This window comes from Lepidochelys olivacea (genome assembly GCF_965140295.1).
Source record: "Lepidochelys olivacea isolate rLepOli2 genome assembly, chromosome: 6".
In the NCBI taxonomy this organism is placed as follows: domain Eukaryota; kingdom Metazoa; phylum Chordata; order Testudines; family Cheloniidae; genus Lepidochelys; species Lepidochelys olivacea.
The window spans coordinates 63,689,462-63,713,217 of record NC_140416.1 but is presented as its reverse complement, the minus strand read 5'-3'; the positions used below and the strand labels follow the sequence as shown (position 1 = coordinate 63,713,217).

Below are 23,756 nucleotides of genomic sequence, written 5' to 3'. Positions count from 1 at the left end.
TGACTGCCGCATCATTGCAGTCTGATATCATTTAACTGCAGCATCCTCCTATGGCTTCATCTGAATATTACTTACTGCAGCACCTTATTACTGCAGCAAGCTGTGGTACGGTAGTGCTGGACTACCCTGCTCCTAGTGTATCACAGTTTCCTGGCTTGCACTATTACTGCATTATCCCCAAACTCATTTACTGAAGCATCCCAATGGTGCCTTATTGATGCATTATCCTAATACTATCTTACTTCAGTATCCTGTGTTGCCTTATTGCTACATTTATCCTGGTATTATGATATACTGGAATGCTGTGACATCTTATGGTTGCATTGTCCAGATACCACTTTACTGCAGGATTCCGTGGTACCTTTTATACGGAGAGTACTTTGCTGCACGAGCCTTGGGTATATTATTATTGTCTTAGTCTAATATTTGGCTGTACTGTCGTGTGGAACCTTCTTACTGCCTTGTTCTGATACTACGCTACTGCAATATCCAGTAGCACCTGTGTTATCCAAAGACATCTTTACAGCCGTATTTCACAGCAGTAGCCCTGTGGTAATGGGAAGCTTTATAAACAGCTTCCATGCTATTGAGATTTTAGAAACCCTCCACTTTGCTAATTGGCATAAGGCCTTTCCCTGAAACAACGTCATTTAGAGCATGCGTGGGGGTGGAAAACTGCTTTCCTAACTCATCTTCAGAATGGTGAGGTAGTTAGCACACACCAGACACGCTGTAACATAGCAGGATTGCTGCTGCGATACCCAATGGGACCCTGTTGAGCAGACAAAAGTAGCATCACATGGTATGTATAAAGGCATTAAAAAACAATTCGAGAATGCAGTTCGTATAGAAGTAGTTGCATATAAATACTATCATGCTGAAAGAAAGTGAGACGCCAATGCGGAGGAGTCTGTATGTGTCCTCAGAAGGACTTGGCTGCTGTCTTGCTTCTTGCTTTTACAGAAATTGAGTCAGAAAACCAAGTAGGTGCAAAGCTCTCTGATCTCCAGAGAAAATGCAGCTGTGGCCACTCCTCTAGTCATTGCTGAGCAGATTAGATTGCGTGCATGTTCACTTAACTAGCAAGTTGTTCAACATCCAGGCCCCCTTGGGTATATATATATATATATATATATATATATATATATATATACACACACACACTCTCTCTGTAAAAGTTCCTTCTATGCTCAGCATACTATTTGCACAGCACAGCCACAGAGTATTCACTAACTTTTGCCCTTTCTGATACAGATGTCCTACAGAAAAGGAGGAGGGGGAGGAAAAAAGGAACAGGAAGCCTCTTTCCACTCTCCCAGGTCACAGATCCAAGGTATAGCCTAACACCAGTGCTCCTTGCTGGGAGGATGGCCAGGTTTCCCCCATCCCTGTACGCCTGCCAGCATGCAGTAGCACCAGCAGGTGAGGAGCACTATACAGCACACTCCTCACCAGCACCATGAAGCATTCTGCTTCCACTTGTCCCTTGCGGACAGAATAGCTCAGAGCACCTTTGCTCAACTGCTCCAGCTTCACACTCGTCCAGAACCCAGCATTCCAGAATGGAGCAAGGGCTCAGTTTGCTGCTAGAAACTCAGCACGAATAAGTGTTCATACCTGCATGAAAGCAGCTACAGTCCTCCCCTAACATTGAGTGCACACAGCCCACCTGTCTGCAACTCACAGAACACACCCATATGCTTTACGTTTCATGTACACATCCTACCTGAGACCACTCTGTGCAGCCTGACTTGGTATTTCATAAGACACTCTCCTTATTAGTGAAGGTGGCAGGGCTGAGATTCCTCTGCCCACAGGATGTGCAGCAGCATTCATGCAGCAGTAAGATAGTCTGGGGTGGAAGCAGGAATTGTCTTATAAAACTCAGGTGACATGTGCCACTGATGGGTTTTACACAGAAAAAAAATATCTTTGGGAGGCCAGCCATCACATTCTCAAACTTTTGGGGATGGCTGCAGGTATGATAGCCAACTGGGCCTGTTGTGCAGAAGGCCCCATTATTACCAGAGGCTAGGTGGATAAAAGAAAGACAGAAAATCTTGTCCAGTGGGAATGGACAAAGTAAGATCCTGAGGGTGACCAAATGTCACGTCAGGGCATGAGACCATCTGAACATGTATGTGCCCATGCACTGAGGTAGCAGTTCTGCAATCCTGGGACTCAAGTGTGGTTTTGGTGTACAAAAGGGAAGAGTTTAGTCTGAGGCTCTAGATTAACATACTATTTATGGCAATAAAGCGAAAGATAACAAATACCACTCCTCAAAGCTCTACTGTGTAGTCATACAGGCAAAGGGCCTGATCCTGCACTCCTTAGGCAGCACTTCCATTGATGTATCCTGAAACACAACACAAGTTTCCTGGAAGCAATAAAGTGCCCTTGTGGGGCATTTCATTTCAGTGGGGAGGGAGAAGAGAGAGAGGTCTTTTTTTTCTGACAGAAATTGTGTTATCCTAATTTTGTATATGGATAGAGGTTAGATACTAGTGCAGCTGAAGTACACATGTAACGCACACACCTTCTGGGTATGGTGTTCTGTCCCATCTAGTGGCACCGAGAGCACTGAGAGATTAACGAGTCTGCTCTACAGCTTTAGCTAACAGACACTTGGCTTTTAGCTCATACGGTAGATACTCATGCATTTAGCTCCAGAGGTGCCAGGTTCAATCCTGCCTGCTGATGCTTGGGGTCTGTCAGCATTACACATATATTATAGATAGATAAATGGATAAGCTAGCTAGTTCTGCCTGAGTAGGGATGCTGGATTGGAACCTATATCAGAAGTTTCTACCACCTGCACCAAAAGACATGTTAGTGTGTGAGTGAAGACAGGCAATAGACAGGTACTTATTCTGAACCACTTGCTAGTTCATGAACTTAAAACTATCATTACTCATTAGGCAGTTTTTGTGACACTAACTAAATGAGCCACATTTGGGTTTTTTTTTTAAGGTTTTGTATATGTACAACATACTGCAGGTGACTACAGGTCATTTTCTACTTCTGCAGCTACTCTACCTGGGTTTTATTATTAGCCAAATGAATTACTTTACTTCAGTTCTTTCCTCTTCCTCCCCCTCCCAAGATACATGTCTCAGCTCTTACAGAGACTCCTGAGAACAGTGTTGGGAAGCCTCTGGGTCATTCTTCAAGCTGTACTCCGGGGCCTGGTGTCACACAAAGGTTCAGCCAGTCCTCATTTTTCTAATGTTATTAGAAATGGCACATCCCAGAGGAGTGGCATATCTGAGAATTAAAGAAAGGACCTGGCAGTGCACATTACTGTTCAAAAGGTGTTCTCTGGTATCCAAATCCCTGCCCCAGTCACAGCATGCTTCTGCTCCACCCTTGTGTAACCTGAACCAGGAACGCTTTCCTTTCTGAATTCTTCCCTCCGTTGTAAATCCTGAGTGACCGGCTGAAGTCAATGGAATTAGCTTTACCTGGATAAATGTGCAGATTTTGACCTTCTCTGTTTGGAGTGGCTAGACGTTTTCCCAAAGTGGTTCAGGTCAAGCTATTTTCAATTAAATTGAAAAAAATGATAAGGAGGTAAAAAAAAAGATCTTAAAATAAAAAGGAAAGCAAATACAATATAAAACATTACTATGTGTGTGTATATTATACATCTAAAACATTGCCTGGTGACCATGGGGCAAACGCTGATCACGCTAATGTACATGCAGAGTAACGCCGCTGAAGGCAGAGGATTTACACAGAGATCAGAATCTGACTGTATGGGCCAGATCCTCAGCTAGCTCCACTGACTTCAGCTGATGATCTGGCCATGTATCTTTGGACATGCTACATGCCCTTGGAAGGACAGCAAGTGAAGAGCTAAAAAGTGCTTTTCCAACCGTTGGTTTAAAAGAGGAAAGGAACGAAAAAAATATAAAGTTAATGAAATTGCTTCCATCCACAGCGGACGTGAATTAGGCATTTTTTGAGCAGGAGAAGCAGCTTCTGGTAGATATTTTATTGGACCTGGATGGTCACCAGAAAGAGAGTAAGTGGCAATGATGGTGGTGGCATTTGCCAGGGAGAGAAGAGATGAAGGGTAAATACTGATCTCGCTCAGCTCTTCTTTCTCTAGGTTATGGTTGGGACTGATTGCTTTCCTCATAAGCTACTAAGCCCTCTGCCTTGTTGACCTTTCGTATACAAGGAAGTGTGATCCTTTGAAACCAAGTAGGAACCAAAGTACCTTTATAGAACTCAATGTCATTACAAAGCTGTACAAGTAAGAAAGTGTTGATGTAAACTATGAAAAGAGAAACCTCCGGTGAGCTGATCTCTCCACCTTGTGCTCCTTTGTCTCCCCTTGCTCTCATTCACACTCTCTCTCACAGTGACCCTTTCTCCCCAAAATGAAACTCGTCCATGGAGGTGGAGTGCAGCTGTCCTTCAGGGATGTCAGCAACTGCTTGTCCGGCTAAGGCTGTCAGGAGGATTGCATCAGGCCTGTGAGGCGCTTGCCTGCTAGAGACTTTCCCTAGAGAAACAAACAGAAGAAGAAAGCCAAGCTGTGAGTGAAGCTGTTTCACAGTAAAATAGATCACCCTGTTCAATCAGCTGGGCCGTGAAGGGCAGGAGACTGAAATGGTTGAAAGGGTGCAGATGCAGCTGAGTGCAGGGGATAAGGATGGTGACAGGAGCATGTGGTTTCCTACCCATGCCAATGCTTACACAGGGGCAGTAATTTGTATGTAACTGAATTCTTGGTATTTCAACCCCTCTGTGCCTCAGGTACCTGATCTTGCAATGGAACAATGAACATAGGTCATACTTACAGAATGGGGGACTCTATCCTGGGAAGCAGTAACTCAGAAAAGGATTTGGGGGTCCTGGTGGATACTTAGCTGAACATGAGCTCCCAGTGTGATGCTGTGGTCAAAAGAGCTAATGTGATCCTGGGATGCATAAACAGGGGGAGCCCAAGAAGGGGTACAGATGTTATTTTACTTCTGTATTAAGCACTATATTAGACTGCTGCTGGCATACTTGTCCAGTTCTGGTTCCCCTCAATTCAAGAATGATGTTGATAAACTGGAGAGGGTTCAGAGAAGAGCCATGGGAATTATTAAAGGATTAGAAAACATGCCCTTATAGTGACAGACTCAAAGAGCTCAATCTATTTAGCTTAACAAAGAGAAGGTTAAGGGGTGACTTATTATAGTCTATAAGTATCTATATAAGGAACAAATATTTAATAATGGGCTCTTCAAGCTAGTAGAGAAAGGTATAACATGATCCAATGGCTAGAAACTGAAGACAGACAAATTCAGACTGGAAATACAATGTACATTTTTGACAATGAGGGTAATTACCAATTGGGACAATTTACCAAGCGATGTGGTGGGTTCTCCATCACTGGCAATTTTAAAATCAAGATTGGATGTTTTTCTAAAAACTCTGCTCTATGAATTATTGTGGGGAAGTTCTCTGGCCTGTGCTATTCAGGAGGTCAGACTAGATGATCACAGTGGCCTCTTTCGGCCTTGGAATCTATGAAATGAGGTTCAGCTGAATGTTCAGCAAGAAGGGTATCAGCTCAGACACTGAAGTCTGCCCACTGGCATTATCTCAGGGGGATTACATTTTAATCTCTTAGTGTCAAGAGAAGTTGAGTGATGGTATGAGAATTAGCCAATGTAAAGCTCAATTCTACCTCCCTTCCTCACACTGAATAGTACTTATCCATGGGAGTTAACCTATTGAAACCAATAGGACTAGTCACATGAGTAAATGCTGCTCAGTGTAAGTAAAGTTTGCAGAATTGAGCCTATGAGTACTCTGACAGCTTCCTCACAGTGTGTATTGGGCTGTACTCAGGATATGAGCCACCTGGGTGCTTGACTCAAACTCATATCACATAACCCTGGGCACTGATTATCAGTCCAACAGAAATACATTTAGGACAAACATTTTTTCGAGATGTTTTAATCAGTCCCTTCCCTTCTACCAAACCCCTTTCTCCACACCTCAGTCATCTCTCACCATGTCTACTGCAAACTCCATCTCTCTGGCATCCCTGCTTGCTCTTCTCCAGGCCATTCAAAACACTAAAGGAATTTTGCTCTCCAAGGCCCCGATACTGCACCACTGAAGTCCACAGGAACTTTGCCATTGATTTCAATAAGTATAGGATTAAGGCCCAGGTGCCCATGTTACTACCAGATTTGAATCCCTTCATTGGATTCCGCTTGCACCATATGATCTCAGCCCCCCGGTCAGTGCATATCAGCCCTGCCTCATTTCTTGTGCACCTTCAGAGATGTGCTTGTTAAAGGGACATTGCCAACTTTACAGTTAGTCAGATTTTAAAAATAGGTTACATGTAATTTCAGGTAAGTTCAGCAGCTGCCAAATCTCCCTGGTCATTTTTCCTTGTTTGACAATAATACTCTCCTACTATAAAAACATACTGAAATAAGCTTACAAGGAATATCAGAGCTCTGCTACCTCTAACAGGTCTTATACGGAGCTTATTTTATGTTATTGTATTTAGCCAAAATATCCAAATTTTTGGAAAAGTCTTATTTCTTGCTGTTTCAAAGACCCACACAAAGAGCAAAGGGAAACAAATGACACAGTGAAATTGGCTACATATAAAATGCAGTCAAATTCATAAAAGTAAATGAACTGAAAAATAAAGAAAAATGTTTTTTCTCTGATCTCTTCCCGTTATAGTGTTGTTAGGTGTAACTTGTAAAAATAGTAGGTTAAAAAAATTGTAGACAGAGGTTTGATTTTACACAGAGATGTGGCTCTTTAACTATATATTAAGTTAACTATGCCCATATGTGGAGTACAATTTACCACCCAGCCATATGTTGGCAGATTTTTGTTAAAAATTTACTGCACATGAACAATGTTTGGTTTGCAAAGCTTCATAACTTGGCCCAATCTTGACCCCTGGTCTCCACGTCCTGTTGCAAGTAAAGAGAGGGGAGTTGCTGGCTGAGGATGTTGGGGGTGGCGGGAGGGGAGAAGGAGGGGGAAGAGCTGACAGGCAGTCAGCAAACAGTGTCACAGCTTCTCTGCTGGAAGAGGGGCATCCAGTCCCCCATGCCCATGTTTCTTCCATGTTTAACACTCCAGCTTGGGGTGAGCAGTCAAAGGGGTCCCACCCTCAATGCTGAATTTAATGTGTGCATATTTAAATTGTTCCCAGGGCCAGGCTGCTTAGAAGGACTGGGGCAGCTGACAGCAGAGTTAGGGCAGAAGGTTTGCATGGTCTCATGGAAAGCAGAGAATGAGTCTGAAAACGGAGGTCAGGGCCCCATCCCCACAGCTCTTAAAGCAGCAGAAGGAGTAACTGACAGGTGAAATGTTGGTGATGAGCTAGCAGGGGTTAGGCCTTTGAATCAGAACAGCATGGGATTGTTGCCAAGAAGCTGTTCCTTCCTCTGCCAGAGGCTCTCACCGTCTGCTCTTACTCTTCCTAGGCAAAGGCAGGACATGCATCTCCCCACTCCTTTCCCGCCATCTGCAGGGTCTTTTGGTAAAAGTATTAGCCTGTTAGCCAGGAGATCTATGTTCCCAGCTCTGCTACAGACTTCCTGTGTGTGAACTAGGACAAATCACTTAATCTCTCTGCACCTTGGAGGATAAATTTGTCAATAAACTGGGAGGTGTTGAGATAGTATGGTGTTGAGGATCAGATAAAGAGATACAAAGTGTTTTAAAATAATAAAAGAATCTATGCCCATTTTGCAAAATATGAAACTTCAAAAGATGATGCCAAATCAACTATCACATATATATTCTGTGTGACGCTAGAATGGGGGAGGGGCTCACCGAAGTACCTAGACAAATTGATTCTGTATATTTTTGGCAATGGGTAGAGAAGGGCCCCTAGGTGAAAATTTCAGATCTGAAACCAAAGAGCCCCAGTGTTCGGGTGGATTTAGGTGCAGGGTTGTGGTTCAGCCCACTACAGAGATGGGTCCCAGGTGCAAAGCTTGGATCTGAATCTGCTCACCCCCAAAGCTGGAGGGGTTTAGTTTAGCGTTTTCTCTTTATACAAGTCCTTCTTTTCCTTTTACATTTTGAAAACTAAATTTTGTGAGGAAAAAGGGTGCAAATTTTCCATATTTAATACAAATAACAAGGGAGTAAAATTCACAGATGAAAATATCGGGCCACATGCTTAGCTGGTGTAAATCAGCTCAACTCTGTTGACTTCGGTGGAGCAATGCCGACTCACAGCAGCTGAGGATCTGACCCTCTGTATTTATGTTTCCTTTGTAATCCCTTCATTGCTTTATATTCCCAGAGTCCTCTAGGGAAAGACATAAATCCACAAAATGTTGCTGAGTGTGGTGCTTCGCATGTGGAGTTAGCTGAGAGAGCTGAAATAAAACAGATCGTGCCATACAGTTGCTTAGTGGCGATGCACCTGGTCATCCTCAGGAGAGTGAGTTAGTCCTGCATTTTGACACAACATTCCTTCCAAACCAAGCTCTCTCTGGTTGGCCATAAGCCACATGCCACAGTTTTTCAAAAAGGGCTTCAACATTTGTTAGCACCATCACTTCTGCATGCAAATGACAGAATGTGTGTACCTGGAACAGAAGGCGGCAGTAGCTCCTCAGGAAAGGCAGGGTGGGCACTGTCCTCCCTGATTTAAAAGAGATGCAGTATGACTGTGACAGAGTAGTCTGTCCCACCAAGGGTAGTGGTGCCTAGGGAGCAGCCCTCCCCTATCATGTGGCATGGCCCTTTAAAATTTTGAAAGGTCTGATAAATACAAGGATCTATGTGATATTGACAGAGAGGAAGTGGTCACGAATACCCTTTTTCTCCAGCCCTGACGCCACAGACCGGGGCCTTACACAGGCTCTCCAATGTGGTTTGGTGCTGCTCTGCTACCCTGGCCAGCTGCAGATCCCACTGTTTTTGTTGTGTCTTCCAGATTTGCCAGAGGACTGCCAGGATCTGTTTGGATGACTCTGCTTACTCCAGCAACTGGCATGGGAATGCCAGAGACCACATCTGTGCCCCATACATCAGCTTGGGAGAGGAGACCTTCTTCCGGCATTTCTGCTCCATTCTCCAGCTGCAACTGTTCTCATTCCTCTGGGATCAGAGAAGGTCCCAGCTCCCACTGCTACTACCACAAAGCGGACATGGGGAGCTTCTCTCAAGTGTGCCCCCTCCTGGCCCTGCGGGTGCATTGCGTGCAGCACTCAGGTTATTTCAATCAATTACCCAGATCAGATTAGTTTGAAAAATAGATCCCTTTAATAGGATCTGGCTTATTACCCCTCTCTTCAGAGTGTAACTCATTGCAGAGTGTAACTCAGTCGCTAAAGGTAACACTCACTCTGGTGCCATATAAGAGTCTTGATAGATTTTCTTGCTCCAGTTAGGGAAGACCCAGCCCTCCTCCCAGAGCTGGGTTGTACTTCAGTCAGTCAGTCACTCTTAAGACAGGAGTCCCCAATGCTCTTCCTTGGAGCTGAGCTATGATTTCAACCATCTGTAGGGCCTTAGCTAGCTTCTCCTTCAGCTGGTCCCTTTCCCCAGCTGGTCCCCAGGATTCAGCAAGTGAGTCCTCTCCTGCTACGAGGGTGGAGACAGCATATAATCTCGCCCTCTTCCTTAATGCTCATCCCAACTGGCTGAGAACAGGGGGGCCTTGCTCTGCCCATTCTGCAAAGCTCCTGGTTCTGGGCTCATAACCAAACAGTGATGGGATTTCCTCCCAAGCACCACTTATTCCCACTTCCTCTCTACAATGTCTCATAAGTCCTTGTATATATTGGAATTGCAGCTAGCAAGGGATGAGAAGGGTAACAAGAAGGGTTTCTACAGGTATGTTAACAAGAAGAAGAAGGTCAGAGAAAGCGTGGGACCCTCAGTGAATGGGGCAGGCAACCTAGTGACAGAAGATGTGGAAAAAGCTGAAGTACTCAATACTTTTTTTGCCTTCTATGATGAAATAACTGGCTCTGTGGATATGGGGAAAGCGGTAGACATCATATAACTTGACTTTAGCAAAGCTTTTGATATGGTCTCCCACAGTATTCTTGCCAGCAAGTTAAAGAAGTATGGGCTGGATGAATGGACTATAAGGTGGATAGAAAGCTGGCTAGATCGTCGGGCTCAGTGGGTAGTGATCAATGGCTTGATGTCTAGTTGGCAGCCAGTATTAAGTGGAGTGCCCCAGGGGTTGGTCCTGGGGCCAGTTTTGTTCAACATCTTCATTAATGATCTGGATGATGGGATGGATTGCACCCTCAGCAAGTTTGTGGATGACACTAAGCTGGGGGGAGTGGTAGATATGCTGGAGGGTAGGGATAGAGTCCAGAGTGACCTAGACAAATTGGAGGATTGGGCCAAAAGAAATCTGATGAGGTTCAACAGGGACAAGTTGCACTTGTCTGCACTTAGGACGGAAGAATCTCACGCACTGCTACAGGTTGGGGACCAACTGGCTAAGTGGCAGTTCTGCAGCAAAGGACCTGGGGATTACAGTGGACGAGAAACTGGATATGAGTCAACAGTGTGCCCTTGTTGCCAAGAAGGCTAACTGCATATTGGGCTGCATTAGTAGGAGCATTGCCAGCAGATCGAGGGAGGTGATTATTCCCCTCTATTCAGCACTGATGAGGCCACACCTGGAGTACTGCATCCAGTTTTGGGCCCCACACTACAGAAAGGATGTGGACAAATTGGAGAGAGTCCAGTGGAGGGCAACAAAAATGATTAGCGGGGTGGGGCACATGACTTATGAGGAAAGGCTGAGGAAACTGGGCTTATTTAGTCTGCAGAAGAGAAGAGTGAGGGGGGATTTGATAGCAGCCTTCAACTACCTGAAAGGGGGTGTGACATTGCACTCCATATGCTTTATGAAAATATGTTTATAAGTGTGAATATGATGTAACTGGAATATGCCTTATGCAAAAGGTCTCTTGTAAGGCATCATTACAAAGACTATAATCTACTGAGTGTGTTCATCTTATTTGTTTGCATGTATTAGTTCTATGTCTGGAGTTAAGAGAATAAGATATAAACTTGTATTGCTGTTGTAAACATATTAAGTGGAAGCCATTAAGGGTGCTTCAGAATCAATGAACTGTGAATGAGTTTATTTAACTGCAAGCCTTCCTGTGTATGTGTGGGCCAACCCATGGGTAATAAAGAATGAGGTCTCACAGGACATGTGTCCATGTCACTGGATACTGGAATCCATCTTAAATCTGGTTCTTTTCCATTTAGAAGGAGGGATGGGGACCCAGAGAGACAAAAAGATTCCCACCTTGGGCCAAAGTTATAGAACGAGTGGAACAGGACAAAGGGGGTGACCAGTCATGAGAAGGCCCCTGCTTACCACCTAAGATGTCTGCTGGAACTAACAAGGACTGTACCAGGGGAAAGGATTGGTCCCAGACTAGGAAGGAGTCTAGTCTGTGAAAGAAGCTTACTGGAACATCTCTGAGGGTGAGATATTACCTGCAATCAGTTCCTTAATGTATTAGGGTTAGATGTGCGTGTTTTTGCTTCATCTTGCTTGGTGACTTACTTTGTTCTGTCTGTTATTATTTGAAACCACTTAAATCCTACTCTTAATACTTAATAAAATCATTTTTGTTTATTAATGAACCCAGAGTAAATGATTAACACTTGGGGGAGCAAACAGCTGTGCATATCTCTCTATCAGTGATATAGAGGGCAAACAATTTGTGAATTTACCCTGTATAAGCTTTATACATAGTAAAACAGATTTAATTGGGGGTTGGATATCTGGGTACTGGAGAAGTGATCTGCTGAGCTGTTTTTGGTTAAAGTCTGCAGCTTTGGGGGCGTGGCCCAGACCCTGGGTCTGTGTTGCAGCAGGCTAGCATGTCTGGTTCAACAAGGCAGGGTTCTGGAAGTCCCAAGCTGGCAGGGAAAACAGGCGCAGAGGTAATTTTGGCACATCAGGTGACAGTCCCAAGGAGATCTCTGTGACTGAAACTATCAGAGGGGGTTCCACAGAGGATGCAGCCAGGCTGTTCTCAGTGGTGGCAGATGACAGAACAAGGATAAATGGTCTCAAGTTGCAGTGGGGGAGGTCTAGATCGGATATTAGGAAAAACTATTTTACTAGGAGGATGGTAAAGCACAGGACTGGGTTACCTAGGGAGATGGTGGAATCTGCATCCTTAGAGATTTTTAAGGCCCAGCTTGACAAACCCTTGGCTGGGATGATTTAGCTGGGGTTCGTTCTGCTTTGAGCAGGGGGTTGGACTAGATGACCTCCTGAGATCTCTTCCAACCCTAATCTTCTATGATTCTGTATCAGACCTTTCAAAATCTTAAAGGCCCATGTCCTGTGACTGGGCTGGGCTGGGCTGGCTGGGCCCTAGGTACCACTGTCTTTAAAGGGACAGTCTATGCCATCACAATGCCATTTTTCTGCAAAATTTGCTGTCAGTTTCATAGCCTCACTTTGAGATATCATCAGCCTCCCCTGACAAATGGGATTTCTGAATCCTTCTCACACAAATTCTGTTATTTATGAAGGCAGTTGTCATAAATATAAAGGGAAGGGTAAACCCCTTTAAAATCCCTCCTGGCCAGAGGAAAAATCCTCTCACCTGTAAAGGGTTAAGAAGCTAAAGGTAACCTCGCTGGCAGCTGACCAAAATGACCAATGAGGAGACAAGATACTTTCAAAAGCTGGGAGGAGGGAGAAAAACAAAGGGTCTGTCTCTGTCTGTATGCTGTTTTTGCCAGGGGCAGAACAGGAATGGAGTCTTAGAACTTTTAGTAAGTAATCTAGCTAAGTATGTGTTAGATTATGATTTCTTTAAATGGCTGAGAAAAGAACTGTGCTGAATAGAATGACTATTCCTGTCTGAGTGTCTCTTTTGTAAATTAAGGTTTTGCCTAGAGGGATTCTCTATGTTTTGAATCTAATTACTCTGTAAGGTATCTACCATCCTGATTTTACAGAGGTGATTCCTTTACTTCTATTAAAAGTCTTCTTGTAAGAAAACTGAATGCTTTTTCATTGTTCTAAGATCCAAGGTCATCTATGCAAATTGGTGAGGATTTTTACCAAACCTTCCCCAGGAAGTGGGGTGCAAGGGTTGGGAGGATTTTGGGGGGAAAGACGTGTCCAAACTACGTTTCCCAGTAAACCCAGTTAAAGTTTGGTGGTGGCAGTGGAAATCCAGGGGCAAAGGATAAAATTAATTTGTACCTTGGGGAAGTTTTAACCTAAGCTGGCGAAAGTAAGCTTAGGAGGTTTTCATGCAGGTCCCCACATCTGTACCCTAGAGTTCAGAGTGGGGAAGGAACCTTGACAGCAGTGATTGTGGGTCCAGAGCTGAATGCACAGATTGCAAGTTAAGGGGTCCAGTAGTATGTGTTTGTGCTAATTTGATTCCAATATCATGTCTCCTCTTTGGGACTTGTCTAGCTGAGATATAGAAGTCAAACAGGAGAAAGACTGGAAGAAGTTAAATTGGTCCTCACTTAGGTATGATAGATGTCAAAAAAGTTAAAACCCCAAAGGATATTTTGGGCCAAATCCCACAGTCTTGACTCAGTCAAAATTGCCTCGTTGGGAGCACTGACTAAGGAGTTCAGGGTTTGGCTGTCAGTGTGGCTATGACGGTAAAATATGGCACTCTGGATTTGCATTTTCTCAATAAAAGTTCTAAACAAAATACATATTTTCTGCCATTTGTATCTATCAAAAATAAAACCAACCCAACTTGCCTCCCATCCTGCCACGGTGCTGTTGGCTGGCTTTATACAGCATATGATCTTGGTTTCAGCCTGCACCCACCAAATATTGATTTCTGACTGTCAAACACATATGATGATCCACTTAGGTCAAGGATAAAAGTGGGCACAGTCCTGGGGATAGACCTTCAACAGGGGCTAAATCTTAAAAACAAACAAAAACCACCAACCAACCCCCCCACCTAAAGTCTTTCAGAAGCAAGATGCTTTTCCTTGGTAGTTATAGCAGCAACAACCAACTAGCCAGACTTTTCTCAATCAAACAGTATGTTACAGCTTTAAGGGTATTGCTGGAGAGTTTTGGAAAGGAAAAGGGGTTAGTTCCTTTTTCAGCTATTCTGCTGCACACAGTTGTACTTCACTGTAGGTGTCAAGAGAGGATCCAGTCCATATCTATAGCAGGTGGGTAAGGTACTCCTCAGCTCTGTTTATGGAGCGGAATGAGTTTGTTACTCTTGAACTCTACCATTTGCAGTAGTTGCAGTTTTAGAAATAGGGACAGACTGCGGCTCTGATAGGGAAGCAGTGTGTAGTATGAAGCTGGATTAACCCCAAGATAATTTTCAGGGAATTCTTAAAAAGGACTTTGGCCATTCATATTCAGAATCTGACTTTTGACTGTCCAGTCCATTCTACTATTTGATCAGCTGTGGGACTTAGGGATTCAGTCCTCTGGAGTGCTGAGCACCCTCAGCTCATGCCAAAATCTATTGAAGTGAAGGGTATTCACTATGTCTCAGGAGATGATTAACGTCTTGCAGATTTGGGCCCTAGGTGACCTGCTGCTGAACTAAGATTTAAAATTCCATTAACATTCAGCTTCTTAATGAAGTGTAATATAGTAATGAAGCACAACTGCCCCGTAGAGGCAAAAAGTCAAATGAAAACAAACTTTCCATCAGGCTTTCTGCATAAATAGAGAACAGCATTTCTTTCTAACCTGCTTTAACAGATTGTGCATTTTTGTGTGTTGTGTTATTCCCCATCTTGTACTTTGCTAATGCTGGATACAACAGGGGAATTTCCCTAGTTTGGCTGCTGTTCTCATAGCTAGGAGATTGGGAGGATGTTGTGAAGTAACCATCTTCAAAAAAAGGAAGTTTTGTTTTGGCCAGTTTTTGTGGTTTCAGAATACTTGAATGTGCTCTGGCCAGCACACAGACACATGCAGACATTATCAGCGTCAGCATGCACTAATCAGCAATCAGCATGCACTCTATCAGTTACCTACCTGGGCAGTGTTTATCCTATGGGGAATTTGGTGGTTATGGGATGGCAAAGAGGACGTATGTGGGAGGGCTTCCCACATCTGGGCTTCCCTTGCCAGACTCACCCAGATCAAATGAGTTGAATGCTGCAAGAGTTCCTGTCCATAGTTCCTGCCAACCTCCCTTGACATCAGGTTAGGACTTCAAGAAATTGATTCAGATATAACAGTCGGTCTTCCTGCCCCCCCGCCCTCCCGCATCCACTTCTTGCTGCTATTTCCCCTGTTTGTTTGATCTCTATGCAAATCACCCTCCAGGAGGGCTGAGACTTGAAGCTATGTACATCTTTCTTTTGGAGGCAAACAAATGGCACTTCAATCAGACCTGGGTTTAGGCTTGAACATGACATTTTTCATGTGGTGATAGATATTTTTGACATTTTGGACTGAAGCAAATCTTAACTAAAGTGGCACAGGCACATCAATTGAGTATTGAACAAGAGAATGTTGCTACCCACCAAACTGTTCCTCGAGAAAGACATTTTCCAACACTGTCCATCTTTTCATTGCTAGATTTCTGTATGGATCTTAGGGCAATTTCATTTTTTAATGTTCTTTTTATTAGACTTTTTCCACAAAAAGACAAATTGCCAACATAAGATAAGTAACAAATTAAGAAAACAAAAGATAAATATGAAAGATAGTTAAAGAAATCCAATAATGATGAAGTAAAATAACTTAGTTGAACACTAAATCCACACAGACATTAAAAGAAAAGGAGTACTTGTGGCACCTTAGAGACTAACCAATTTATTTGAGCATAAGCTGTAGCTCACGAAAGCTCATGCTCAAATAAATTGGTTAGTCTCTGAGGTGCCACAAGTCCTCCTTTTCTTTTTGCGACTACAGACTAACACGGCTACTACTCTGAAACAGACATTAAAAACATTAAAATTAGTATACACAAAAGTAATGGACAATACGGCCAAAAACATGCCTTACAGAAAATACAAACCAAGCACATAGCGGGGCTTTCAACATTAGGTGTACAAATAATAGCTCACTTCATTTCCAGCCATGCCAACAACTCCTTACCACGGTGTTCTCAAGAGTTCCTTCCAAAACACTGCAGACTGGACCTCTTATCTGGAGACATTTGACCATGGTACTCTATCTCACTACTGCTCACTGTTAGTCTGAGCGACTATAGTTTACTCTTCTCCAAAATCAATAGCTTGGGTGTTTGCTCTTTCCCCTCTCTCCCCTGACCCTGGTTGTGTTTCTCGCTATACCCCTGTCAAGCTTCCTTCCCCACTCTGAACTCTAGAGTACAGATGTGGGGACCCGCATGAAAGACCCCCTAAGCTTATTCTTACCAGCTTAGGTTAAAAACTTCCCCAAGGAACAAACTTTGCCTTGCCCTTGAACAGTATGCTGCCACCACCAAGTGTTTTAAACAAAGAACAGGGAAAGAGACCACCTGGAGACGTCTTCCCGCAAAATATCCCCCCCAAGCCCTACACCCTCTTTCCTGGGGAAGATTTGATAAGACTCCTCACCAATTGGTACATGTGAACACAGATCCAAACCCTTGGATCTTAAGAATAATGAAAAATCAATCAGGTTCTTAAAAGAAGAATTTTAATTGAAGAAAAGGTAAAAGTATCACCTCTGTAAAATCAGGATGGTAAATACCTTACAGGGTAATCAGATTCAAAACATAAAGATTCCCTCTAGGCAAAACCTTAAGTTACAAAAAGACACAAAAACAGGAATATACATTCCCTTCAGCACAGCTTATTTTACCAGCCATTAAACAAAAGAAAATCTAACGAATTTTCTAGCTAGATTACTTACTAACTTTACAGGAGTTGGAAGGCTTGCATTCCTGATCTGTACCCAGCAAAAGCATCACAGACAGACAGAACCCTTTGTTTCCCCCCACTCCAGATTTGAAAGTATCTTGTCCCCTCATTGGTCATTTTGGGTCAGGTGCCAGCGAGGTTACCTTAGCTTCTTAACCCTTTACAGGTGAAAGGGTTTTACCTCTGGCCAGGAGGGATTTTATAGCACTGTATACAGAAAGGTGGTTACCCTTCCCTTTATATTTATGACAAACTCTATGGGCACATGCTTGGACAACAGGTGAATTAAAACTAACATTATCCATCCCTGCTCTATTTTCAATTTACTGAGTACGTCCTATTCTTAAAACATTTACCTCACCAAGTCATGTACTTTATCATGGTAAACAGCAGTAAAATGTACAATACCTCCAAGTATAAAACAAGCAAAGAACAAAGACATACTTCAAAACCCACCAATTCCTAGAGATCCATTTGCAAATCTTGGTGATCATCCCTACGATCTCATATGTAATGAGAGAAAGATCTTCTTCTGTCAAGGAGCAGTTATTGATCCTTGATTCTGAGAACTAGTATGTGCCAGCCCTGGTATCAGTTAGAGCAGCCTTGGGGCTGCTCTAACTTATGCCACTGGCACATAGTCCTAAGCAAACTCTGGAGAAGGACTGTGATAAAAATATGTGATCTGGAACATAGAAATATATTGCAGGATTTGCCCATGCCAGAACCACCACCAGCCTGATATCCTGGCAGAGGAAAACAATGATTCTGGAAATCAATTCTGCTGGTTAAATTCGGCAGTAATTTCTCAGGTCAATTATCTGCAGTGAAAGTTTTGCATCAATATGGACTGCAGGATTTGGCCCACTGTATGTCAAAGCTGATAAAAGGAGATTAGGGTTTTTTTTAAACGGCACAATAGCAGTCTAGAACTCCCTCCTAACAGCTGTTATCTTCTTTAATATGTTTAAGCAGTGAAAATAAGTAATTCCCAAATATCCTCCAGGTCACAAAATACCTTGATTGCTAGTTATAACATATATGCTATTTTCTGATGTTCACTGGAAGGGTTAGGGTTAGGGTTAAATCCCATCTTTTATATTATCTAATAAGTAAATTGTAGATAGAATTATGTTATATGCAACTCCTAAATTATTACAGCCAGTGCACAATTCTGTGGCAGAATGTGTCCTATTAATGTTGAAGGAGAAGCCAGCATTCTGTGTTACCGTTTCACTGCAGATTCAACATCGGGTTCTAGTCTTCTCACCATGAACAGGGGGGCTTTAATTGCTTAACTCCCTTTAGTGGAAATTGGAGTTACTTACATAAATGTCTTGCATGATAAGAAAAGAATAGAAACTCGTGAAGTCAAAGTTCACTTGCTTGCACCTGTTTTGAGAAGGAAATTTAGACGAGGCTAAGTTGAAATCAGAGCCGGGTCCAAAGAAAAGCCCAGAATTGAATCTGTCAATTTGAGGGTATTTGAAATCTGGATTTGAATTTAGCAACCAGAACTCAATCTCTAACTGAAATGTATTGATATTTAATAGTTCAGAGCTTGAATGTAGCTGGAATAAAAGACAACGAAGGAATAATAGTTTTTTTCTTACACTTCATGTAGCGCCTTTCATCCAGAAGGCTCCAAAAGCACTTTACAAACTATATATCGGGATCACTCACCCACTGCTGGAATGTAGCGACCTCTGGAGTGTAACACAGCAGCCATTCTGCGCCAGCTACACTACACAACAGTGTTCTTAGGAAGGGCCGGGAAGAATAACTTATCCAATAGAAACTATGGATACTTATCTTTAAAGGAGCCCTCGTCTAGAAGAGAATATGAGGCATACACGCAATACATGCAGCCTATTTTTACAGCAGATAAAGCATGCTGTATAAGCCCATGTAGCACATACACAATACAGATATAGTATTATGTAGATACAGGGAATAGATGCAGTATACTCAGGCATGCAGCATATATTCAGTACATGAAGTGCATACAATGTCTGTACAGTCCTCTACAGTGGTAGGTATTAACCACTTATAATGAGTGTTACACTGAACAGAGGCCATGTTGTGAATGTATATTAGATACCCTCACACTGTTGGTGCATTCTGTTGCTTTCCGCCACCTGAGTAGTGCAGGTACCTTTCTCCAGTATAGTCACACCTCTTAGAGTGACTGTAAATACAAAATGATTAAAATATTGAGCAGACAAACTATTATTTTTATTTTAATAAAATATCCTTCCTGAAGGTAAAGCAATCTCATCTCCAGATAGCTCCCTTAATGCAACATTTGAGAAGTTTTGACATTTATTTCAGTCTCTCTCTCTCTGAGCTAACTGTTCCTGGTACCCACTTTGTTTGCATCTCCTTTATGCTTGTTGCAATTTGGGTGTATTTATTCTCTGCTCACTGGTGTCTTTGACTTTTAATTTTAGGCCAGGTGGCACATTTGTTTTCTTATAGTGCAAGTGGCAAATAGTTTCCACGCCCTCTCATGATGTCACCTATTTATCTATGTTGCATTTGTCCAGTGTTTGGAAAGCCACAGGTAAATAAAGGTGAACTGAAAGGTCTACATGATTTTCAGGGAATAAGTTAAAAAAAGCAGAAAGTCCTGGCCTGTTGTGTGACTGTACCAGGTACTTACCCATCAGCCAACCAGAAGCCTCCTTTCAAAATGTTCACATCATAAACATTTATAAAATATCTCATTAGAATTCATGTAAAATATAATTCATTCAGCTGTGAATGATGAGATCCCATCCACACTTTTCACATGTATGACATCATACTCATGGAGTATGACATTAAACCAAGAGGGACTGGGCTCTTGGAGTGTGATGTAAGAATGACTCCAATGGCAGACAAAATGAGCGCACATAATGAGCAGAGTAGCATGAAGCAGCAGCAGTGACCAAGAGCTAGGGGTAAAGTAAAAGAGGTGGGGGTATGAAAGTGGCAAAAAGGGAGGCAGCAGGGAAAGGACTGCATAATATGCAGGGTGGGGATAGTAGGGAGAGGCAAAAGGTTGTGCGTGGGACAGGGTACAGCAAAGCAAGAAAGGAATGGCATCCCATGTGGGGCATAGACCCAGGAGTCTGATTTATGTATAATATAAATTAAAAAACAGAAGAATGGTGACTTTAAGGTTCTCTGGGTTTCACTGACTCTTGTGGTTCACATTGTCACTAGAATATTTTGATTCTGTTATTGTCATATAATTTCCCCCAGGTCAGGCAGTGTCCCTCCTATTTGAATTAGACACTGTGTACTCTACTCTCTATCTACTGCTGGAAATTGGCTCTAAAATTCACTTTTACACATCAAATTTGACTACTTGTTTTCAGATGTCACCAGCCTCTACTGTCAGCTGTTGACTCTAGCCTGGTGAATATTTAACAAATATAGCAAAAATCCTGCAGCCAGCTACCATGTAAAGTCCTACGTTATTATCTAAATAGATTTCACTAATATATATATAGAATCATAGGACTGGAAGGGACCTACAGAGGTAATCTAATCCAGTCCCCTGCACTCATGGCAGGACTAAGTATTATCTAGATCATCCCTGACAGGTGTTTGTCTAACCTGCTATTAAAAATCTCCAATGATGGAGACTCCACAGCCTCCCTAGGCAATTTATTCCAGTGCTTAACCACTCTGACAGTTAGGAAGTTTTTCTTAATGTCCAACCAAAACCTCATTTCCTGCAATTTAAGCCCATTGCTTCTTAACCTCTGAGGACAGTACAAGAAGAACAATTTTTCTCCCTCCTCCTTATGACAACCTTTTATGTACTTGAAAACTGTTATCATGTCTCCCCTCGGTCTTCTCTTTTCCAGACTAAACAAACCCAATTTTTTCAATCTCCCCTCATAGGTCATGTTTTCTAGACCTTTAATCATTTTTGTTGCTCTTCTCTGGACTTTCTCCAATTTGTCCACATCTTTCTTGAATTGTGGCGCCCAGAACTGGACACAATACTCCAATGGAGGCCTAATCAGTGTGGAATAGAATGGAAGAATTGCTTCTCATGTCTTGCTTATAACATTCCTGCTAATACATCCCAGAATTATGTTTGCTTTTTTCGCAACAGTGTTACACTGTTGACTCATATTAGGCTTGTGGGCCACTATGACCCCCAGATATCTTTCCACAGTACTCCTTCCTAGGCAGTCATTTCCCATTTTGTATGTGTGCAATTGATTGTTCCTTCCTAAGTGGAGTACTTTGCATTTGTCCTTATTGAATTTCAGCCTATTTACTTCAGACCATTTCTCTACTTTGTCCAGATTATTTTGAATTTAATCCTATCCTCCAAAGCACTTGCAAACCCTCTCAGCTTGGTATCATCTGCAAACTTTATGAGTGTACTCTCTATGCCATTATCTAAATCACTGATGAAGATATTGAACAGAACCAGACCCAGAACTTATCCCTGCAGGACCCCACTCAATATGCCCTTCCAGCATGACTGTGAACCACTGATAACTACTCTCTGGGAATGGTTTTCCAACTAGTTGTGCACCCACCTTAGAATAGCTCCATCTAGGTTGCATTTCCCTAGTTTGTTTATGAGAAGGTCATGTGAGACAATATCAAAAGCCTTACTAAAGTCAACATCTACCACTTCCCCCTATCCACAAGGCTTGTTACCCTGTCAAAGAAAGCTATCAGTTTGGTTTGACAAGATTTGTTCTTGACAAATCCATGCTGACAGTTACTTATCACCTTACTTTCTTCTAGATGTTTGCAAATTGATTGCTTAATTAGTTGCTCCATTATCTTTCCAGGTACAGAAGTTAAATTGACTGGTCTGTAATTCCCGGGTTGTCCTTATTTCCCTTTTTATAGATTGGCACTATATTTGCCCTTTCCCAGTCTTCTGGAATCTCTCCCTCTTCCGTGATTTTTCAGAGATCTATGACTTGTGCATATCAGTTTTCACAGCATTCTAGACAATAGAATTTTAGTATACAAATACTCTTACAGCTACTGCAGGCTGATTGGCTAACAGGGACCCACTATTGCAACTCTTAATCACGCATCAAACATTTATCAGTCTGAGCCTATTGTGAAATACATTTGAAAATGAACAAAGGGCTTCTAAAATGGTTTCCTACATCTCTATACCAAAAAAGGGTGTCACAAAACAAAGATGCATCTTTAGACTCCTCCAATCCTGGAGCCAGCCTGGCTCCCGGAATATGTTAGATCAGCAGCAAATCTGCCCTAAATTACCCATGGTTGCCAATAACCCCAGCAACTGAGTATAGACAGGATATAGGAATGCTACGACCATGCCTCTTTTCCCTGCTCACACCCACAACACTAGGATGAAGGGTAGTGTAGATTCCAGTAGCATGGCTCTGTGCCTCTGATGTGAGGAGAAGCCTCAGGAAGATGTATCCACAGGATTTATACTGCCAGTCAGTGTTCATGATACCAAAGTCTCAATTTTCATAGTTCTATCTGTGTCCTACAGTAGCTTTCAAGGTGTTTAAAAATTCCCTAAGTAGATCTAGACAGATAAATGAAATGCTAATAGGCTGGAGCATGGCTGGAACCTGTAGGCTGACAGTTCAAATCTTGTCTAGGTTGGTGGTAAATTAGAGCTCTAATAATCTTACTTTTGCTTGGTGGCCTGTGTGAAATGGTTTAAGCCCAGCTCCAAGTGGACAGGTGCCTAAATCACAAAAACTGCCATCACTATGAGCACTAATTAACAAACCTTCCCATGGACGGGCAGGTAATATGAAATATCCTCTCACTCCAAGAATGGTCCATCCAAGTCATAACACCTTACAACATAAAGTCAGAAATGCTAAGCCTAACCCACAATACCTATCTGGATGCTGGGCAAATGTAAGAATAGAGGTTACTCTGGTAAGGCATGAACGATCCCACTGACAATAAATTATCAAGCGTAAAATCTGCAGTTAATACAGGAAACAAAATGAAGAGAACCACTGAAACTATCTCGGATTCCTGAACAACCTCAGTCCAAGGTTTGGCAAAAGTTTATTTGGATTAAACGAGAAAGATTAGATTACCTCTTATTAGTGAAGTAGTTACTCATTTTTTTTTAAAAAAAACACCTGATCTATTGCACAACACATTAAGTAGCAGCATAACAACATACTGTTCATTGCAGCTCACTCATGATAGGATTCCATGGGAGTCTGCAACTCATGAGTGGGTTATGCTGGCAATTCTCGTTGATGTCTCAGTTCACAAACACCACACATATCTCTTAAAATGAAACTAAATCAGTTAGCATAAAACTCAATACAAACAGCAGAGAATTGATTTTAAAAATAAAAATCCTAGAGGACTCAAAGAGCTCCATACCTAGCATTGTATTGGGATCACAATTCAGAGACTTATGGGTTGAAAGAGAAAAACCAAACCAAACCTCCCCCTATACTTTAGTGCCAACATATAACAAGCTTCTTGAGTCAAAGTCAATTAAAACCTGAAGTTGTAATGAAAGAACTAAATGCCAGGAAACTAGGATGAAAGAATTACTACCACAATAACACCAAATAGTTACCGCCTGTTGACGACTGAGTCATGTGCAGTCTGGCCTAGTGGTTGGAGCAAGAGTCCAGCCTACCAGTTAGTGCTGAATCCAGACAGGGAGGGTCCAAGAGTGAAGTCAAGAGTTGTAGCTGGGTGTCAGAGACCAAATCCTAAACCAAAGGATTAACTGGAGTCACAGTCAGAAAGCATAGAAGAGGGTCAGAGCCAGGAGTCAAAAACCGAAGCCTAAGTCAAAGGGTTAATGGCAGTGCAGTTAGAAGGCGAAGCTCAGGGTCTGAGTCGGGAGTCCAGAGTCAGGAAGAAGCCAGGAGCTTGAGCAGGAGCAGGTACAGGTTGGGGCTGGAGCAAGGCTAGAGAACACA

The 23,756-nt window shown here is 42.6% G+C and overlaps 1 protein-coding gene across 2 annotated transcripts in view; it reads right to left on the bottom strand.

The window, feature by feature from the left end:
* Positions 1-4,299: 4,299 nt before the first annotated feature.
* Positions 4,300-23,756, bottom strand: part of RGS6 (regulator of G protein signaling 6) — a 505,053-nt gene continuing 485,596 nt past the window's right edge. For both annotated transcript variants that reach the window (XM_084632586.1, XM_084632587.1), the window contains one exon: positions 4,300-4,513. In XM_084632586.1, the coding sequence (XP_084488712.1) occupies positions 4,463-4,513 (51 nt within the window). In that variant the 3' untranslated portion in view covers positions 4,300-4,462. The remainder of the gene's footprint in view (positions 4,514-23,756) is intronic.